At 63.3% G+C, this 6,170-nt stretch overlaps 1 protein-coding gene across 2 annotated transcripts; it reads left to right on the forward strand.

Annotated features, from left to right (window-relative positions):
• The first annotated feature begins 1,323 nt into the window (after positions 1 to 1,323).
• Positions 1,324 to 6,170, forward strand: FICD (FIC domain protein adenylyltransferase). Of its 2 annotated transcripts, none has more exons than XM_002722122.6 (3): positions 1,324 to 1,467; positions 2,532 to 2,884; positions 3,743 to 6,170. In XM_002722122.6, exons 1-3 carry the CDS (start codon positions 1,421 to 1,423, stop codon positions 4,804 to 4,806), a joined length of 1,464 nt encoding a protein of 487 aa, XP_002722168.5. In that variant the 5' UTR covers positions 1,324 to 1,420; the 3' UTR covers positions 4,807 to 6,170. The 2 variants fall into 2 exon arrangements, with proteins under 2 accessions (XP_002722168.5, XP_008247566.4); XM_008249344.5 differs by having other exon boundaries at positions 3,746 to 6,170.

Consider the following 6,170-nt stretch of genomic DNA (forward strand, 5'->3'; position numbering starts at 1 on the left):
TTTAAAACAAAAACATAATTCTCTGGCTTTGCCCTACTTCATGTGTTTCGTATTCAACTCAAGCTCAACACCACACTCCACACCGAGGCTAGATGTGGAGGGAGAGAGGAGTGAGCCGCAGGATACAAGCTGGGAGACCCGCAGGCATCGGCCAGGCTGACAGGTCCCTCACTGGGCAGCGTCCCCTGGCGTCCTGCGCGACAGCGGGCCTCTGGTGCTGTCTCACCTCTGCCCTGGGTCTCGCGCTGCCGGCAGCCTCCCTCCGCAGGAGTCACAAGGAGACCTGTGCAAGGTGCAGTGAGGTCTCTCCCTCCGGGCGGACACAGCCCCAGGCACTGCAGGTCTCTGCTGCGGACGACAACGCAGCCATGAGTTGGCGCCTTTTCTAGAAACACCTGCGGCGGCTGGGAGCTTCTCCAGCATTGCTCTGGGCCAGACTTCACCCTGCCTCCACACCCCGTGCCCAGGGCCTGCCATCATCACATCGTCCCCAGCTCGTAGACGACCAAAGGTGACAGCACGGCGGGCTCGCATCATCTATTATTGGATTCTGCTTACTTATTTGAGAGCGAGCGACAGAGAGCTCCCATCTGCTGGTTCGCCCCCAGCTCATACGGCCACGGGAGGGCCAGGCCCAGGCCGGGAGCCAGCAACTCCACCCAGGTCCCCCGCGTGGGTGCCCGTGTTCTCGCGCCATCACCTGCTGCCTTCCAGGGTTGCGCATCTGCCGGAGCCAGGCACCCAGGTACCCCACAGCGGCCCTGGGCCGTCCTCACTGCCTGGCGCTGTCAGCACGGGCAGTGCGTGTCGGGGAGGCCGGCGGCTGAAGTCCGAACCCCAGACTTGGGGAGCACAGCGAGGCGGGGCTGCCCGTCCCCCATCTGACAGGCCGGGGGACGGAGGCAGGGTCCGGGCTGGAGCTGCGTGGTCTCTGGCTGCCGCCGGGGCGCTGGCCGTCGCTGGCCGGCTGCCCCCAGACGCCCGCCTCCAGCGTCTGACGATGCAAACGGAGGACAGCGTCCCCCCGGCTCGAGGAAGCGGACGAACCGCACCGGGGAACGAGGCACACGAGACCCGGGCAGGCGGGGAACGCGAGCTTCTGGGCACCACATCGGCCTCGGCGCCCCTGTCCCTCGCGCGTTTCTCCCGCCGGTGGCCTAGGCCCCGCCCTTTACGTTGCTCATTGGCTGCCGCCGGCACGAGACCAACACCACAGACAGCCAATGGGGGTGGCCCACGGCGCGTCTTTCCCGGGGAAGCAGAAGCAGACGCGGAAACCCGGAAATAAGAGGGACGGACAAGTGGGGAAAGCCAATCGTCCGCGACTAGGGTGGGGAGCTGTCCAATGGAGAGTCTCCGGGGGCGGGGCCAGAAGACCGGCGTTGAAGGAGGTCCCGGGAGCTGACGGCCCAGCACGCTAATGAGCGCTGGTCAGGCAGTGGCGGGGAGGCCTTGCAGCCGCGAGCGGTGAGGACGGGGAGAACCTGAGGGGCCCGGGAGGAGCGAGCCAGGGAGGGGACGGCAGAGCCGCGAGCCCTGGGAGGGGTTCGCAAAGGGGCGGCCCCGCAGCTGGACCTCACTTTCCGGGCCTCGGTTTCCCACTTGGTAGCCCGGTAGCCATGGGAGACTCGGCAGCGAATTCCTTCGTTGCCTCTGCCGTCGGTGGAGGAGCCTGGGCCGCGGGAAGCCCGCCCAGAACGGCCACTGCGCTCCGTAAGAGCGGCGGGGTCCCCCCGAGAGGCGGAGCCCCGTGGTCGGGCAGGCATTTCGGGGCCGGAACAGGTGCCCGGGCGCTGCCCCGTGGCGAGGTGGAGGTGAAGACCGGGGTTAAGACATGGGGTCTGCGGACTCTCGGTCCCGTGCCTCTGTTTCCCCCTGAGGGCCTCTGGAGCCCTGGGCTCCCTGGGTCTGCAGTCGCTCCGCAGGGCGGCACGAGGACACAGTGAGCCCCTAGCTCAGAGCCGGGCACACCACAGTTGCCCAATAGATGCTATTGTTAGATGCTTGCATCCCTGGGCCCTGCACCCCCACCGCCAGCCCCAGACACACACACTCAGCTGGCTGACTGCTCGCAGCCCTGCTGGAGCCAGGGAAGGCAGGCCGGGCCGGCAGCCTTGTGCCTCGGTATCAGGGCGAGGACAGGAAGAGGCAGCACCCAGGTGGCAGGAAATGAGGCCAGCACCTCAGTTGTGCTGACCAAAGAACGGGCCTCAGGATGGCTGGGGTGTCTGGGGGGGGGGGGGGGGCGGGGCGCATGCCCTCCCATGCCGTGGGTGTCCAGAGGCCATGGAGTTGGTGATGAGGGGGACACTCCTAAGGCTGTCCCCTCCTGTGGGTGTGCTGGGTGGAGTGGGGACAGGAACAGTTGCTGATGAAGCCTGGGGGAGCTAGGTGAGGGGTCAGGTGCTTAGCACAGGCGTGCCGCCTGACAGGTGTTCAGTGCCCGCGGGACAGCACCAGCACAGCCATCCCCTGCCCACTGGAGTCACGCCAGGCTGAACGTGTCCCGTTTCCCCGCCTCGTCCTTGCAGATCCTGCCGTCTCCGCTGTGGACATGTGCGGGGGGCCCTTCCCGGAGTCCAGATGACGCTCGTGCCAGTGGCGTCGGTGATGGCGGCGACAGAGCCGAGATGGGTCTCGGTCTGGAGCCGCTTCCTGTGGCTGGTGCTGCTCAGCACGGTGCTGGGGTCCCTGCTGGCGCTGCTGCTGCCGCTGGGCGCCATGGAAGAGCAGTGCCTGGCCGTGCTCAAGGGCTTCTACCTGCTCAGGAGCAGACTGGACAGGGCGCAGCAGGCCGTCACCAAGCGCACCAGCCGGTCCACCGAGCTCAGTGTCACCTCCAGGGACGCCGGGCTGCTGGTGGTCAAGACCAAGCCCTCCCCAGGTAAGACAGCTGGGCCGTCTCTCCCCACGGCTTTACAATCTCCAGAGGGCCTACTAAGTCCTGAGTGCCGGGCACTGGGACATTGTGGTGAACTGGCCCTGAGCCCCCGCCTCCTGCCCCCTGCCTGGAACCTGAGATGGGGTCAGCATAGGCCACACTGGAGAGGCACAGAGGGCTGTGGGGGAAACACCAGGAAGGCTCCCTGGAGGAGGAGATGCCTGAGCTAAAACCCAATTGTAAGGAAGAGGGCATGAGGGGAAGAAGCGGCGTTAGAGCCTGGTGATGCTCAAGGAAGCTGGGTGCTGAGGCGGGGCTGGGACCCTCCACCTTCCCCGGAGTCATCGGCTGTGGGGGCTGCCATGCCCTAGGGGGCGTGGGACCAGACATGTGTCCAGATAGAGAACGGCACATGTCCCCTGGCAGGCAACGCGAAACCACTGGGTCAAACAGGTCAGTGCAGGGACGGTGACTCCCGGGGCCTGGCAAGAGTGGAGCTGCCGATGCCCGCGGGGACTGGCGTCACAGAGCAGGACGGGCCACCGGTGGGAGCTGGGCCAGAGGGGAAGGCACGGGAGAGGAAGTGCCCGGCCCTTTCCACACCTGGGCAGGGAACAAGGGCCCTAGTGGTGCCCCAGAGTGAAGGTGGCAGCTCTGGGGAAACGTGGGCAGGACCAGCATCTCAGCACGTGGGGCTGTGGGGACAGAGTGGGGCTGGGACCCGCACGGAGGACTGCCTACGGCAGGTCAGAGACTTGGGCTGCTCAGCCTGGGTCTCTGGGACACCAGCTCAGGCGAGCCTCCTGTGCAGGCCTCGGCCACGCCCCCACCCCTGACGCCGCCTCTCCGGCTCTGTGCTAGCAGGTAAGCTGGAAGCCAGAGCGGCCTTGACCCAGGCGCTGGAGATGAAGCGCCAGGGCAAGCGGGACAAAGCCCGCAGGCTGTTCCTGCACGCGCTCAAGATGGACCCGGACTCCGTGGACGCGCTCACCGAGTTCGGCGTCTTCTCCGAGGAAGACAAGGACATCATCCGGGCGGACTACCTGTACACGCGCGCGCTCACCATCGCGCCCCACCACGAGAAGGCGCTGGTCCGCAGGGGCCGCACGCTGCCGCTGGTGGACGAGATCGACCAGCGCTACTTCAGCACCATCGACAGCAAGGTGAAGAAGGTCATGGCCATCCCCAAGGGGAGCTCGGCCCTGCGCAGGGTCATGGAGGAGACGTACTACCACCACATCTACCACACGGTGGCCATCGAGGGCAACACCCTCAGCCTCGCGGAGATCCGGCACATCCTGGAGACGCGCTACGCCGTGCCGGGCAAGAGCCTGGAGGAGCAGAACGAGGTCATCGGCGTGCACACAGCCATGAAGTACATCAACACGACGCTGGTGTCACGCATCGGCTCCGTCACCATCGGCGACGTGCAGGAGATCCACCGGCGGGTGCTGGGCTACGTGGACCCCGTGGAAGCCGGCAGGTTTCGGACGACGCAGGTGCTGGTGGGCCACCACATCCCTCCCCACCCCCAGGAGGTGGAGAAGCAGATGGAGGAGTTCATCCAGTGGCTCAACTCCGAGGACGCCACGCAGCTGCACCCGGTGGAGTTCGCAGCGCTGGCCCACTACAAGCTGGTTCACATCCACCCCTTCATCGACGGCAACGGGAGGACCTCGCGCCTGCTCATGAACCTCATCCTGATGCAGGCCGGCTACCCGCCCGTCACCATCCGCAAGGAGCAGAGGTCAGAGTACTACCACGTGCTGGAGGTCGCCAACGAGGGCGACGTGAGGCCCTTCATCCGCTTCATCGCCCAGTGCACCGAGACCATGCTGGACACACTGCTGTTCGCCACGACCGAGTACGCGGTGGCACTGCCAGAAGCCACGCCCAGCAAGGAGACGCTTCCCGTGAAGCCCTGACCCTCAGTGCCAAGGAGCGCCACCATTTCTAGAAACCTCCACACCTCCCAAAGCAACAGGAGACCCTAAACATGCTTTACCTCCAAACGTTTTTTAGTTAAAATGGAAACCTAAATTATTAAGCCTTGTCTTCAAGATAATTTATAATTCAGTAGTTATTTATTTTCTGTTAACTGCTGTGTGGCGCCTGCCACGTCTGGTGGTGGTAGCCACTGGTCTGCTGGTTTTCCCAGCATGCTCCAGGGGCGGCCATGCTCCTGTGTGACCAGAACCCGGGTTCTGGAGCAGAATTTGCACTAAGGCGGAGGAGAGGAACCAGGGATGACTCTTCCAGCCTTCCTGAAGGGAGCACTCCTGGCGGAGCACCTGGTCCCAGGTGAGGAAGGAGTGAGAGCTCTCACCGAGAGGTTAGCATGGGGATTACCGGTAGAGCAACTTTCGGAGAAAGGAATGCTGACTTTTCTTGCTTGTCCCCAGGCAGGCCCTGAGCACTATTGAGTTCGCCAAGTTGAGCACCAGAGGCTGTCCTTTTCCCTTGAGATTATTTGGGTGAGGGAGGCCAGCCTGGTCCACTTTGTTGTCACGTGTCTCCTGCACTTCATTTGCGGGTGCTCAGACCAGGTGTTTCTCTCTGAAGGTTCTCTGGTTCACGGCCCCAGGGCTGTGCACACGTCCCGGAACACATGTCAGAGAACAGATGGCACACTGGGCAGGAACCTCAGCACCAGCCTCACTGACCCCCGCACGCACCTTGCAGGCAGCACGCATGCCCTCTGCCACGTAGCACTACCCTGACCTGGGCCCACAGCCCAGTGTGCTTTCCTCTGGGAGGCCAGACATGGCCTCAGAGTCGCAGAATTTTCCTAGCAATTTGTAAAATGATACAACGCAATATAGCCAAGTTCCCAAGTCCTCAGGAAGTACAATGCCTGCTTCCCACACAGGACTGCTGCCAGTCAGGGTCACGGGCTCGGGTCCCAGCGGCACAGCGGCGACGCCGAGGGCTGTCAGCGTGCGTGCTGGGCGCTGTACGGAGTGCCACCTCGACGGCAGCCAGGAGGCAGCTCCGAGAGCAGTGAGGCTGCTGTTCTGAGGTCTGCCTGCTCCACAGGCTCTTCTGGAAGGGGAAGTGGGAAGATGCAGGAAACGTCTGCAGGTGACATCCAAGCCTTTATAAGAAGTTTGCTATTTTTATCCTGCCGCGGATTTTTCCTAAACCTTTGCTACATCCTTTTGTCCTGGTTTTATAAGCAGACCACAGAAGTCATGAAGGGTTTGCTTTGTACCACGGAGTGAGAGCATTTGCACTTTAGCTTTATGTGAAGGATATTATTTTAAGGTAATAAAGTATTTTGTTAAATACA

This window comes from Oryctolagus cuniculus, chromosome 21 (assembly GCF_051225735.1).
Source record: "Oryctolagus cuniculus isolate XC-2025 breed Fujian yellow rabbit chromosome 21, ASM5122573v1, whole genome shotgun sequence".
Taxonomy (NCBI): Eukaryota; Metazoa; Chordata; class Mammalia; order Lagomorpha; family Leporidae; genus Oryctolagus; species Oryctolagus cuniculus.

What these genes read in the sequence shown, in the direction of transcription:
- FICD (XM_002722122.6), top strand. Translation starts at nt 1,421, where the DNA reads ATGAGCGCTGGTCAGGCAGTGGCGGGGAGGCCTTGCAGCCGCGAGCG. An exon ending in AGGCCTTGCAGCCGCGAGCG is followed by an intron (nt 1,468 to 2,531) that starts GTGAGGACGGGG and finishes TCGTCCTTGCAG; the next exon opens with ATCCTGCCGTCTCCGCTGTG. An exon ending in CAAGACCAAGCCCTCCCCAG is followed by an intron (nt 2,885 to 3,742) that starts GTAAGACAGCTG and finishes GCTCTGTGCTAG; the next exon opens with CAGGTAAGCTGGAAGCCAGA.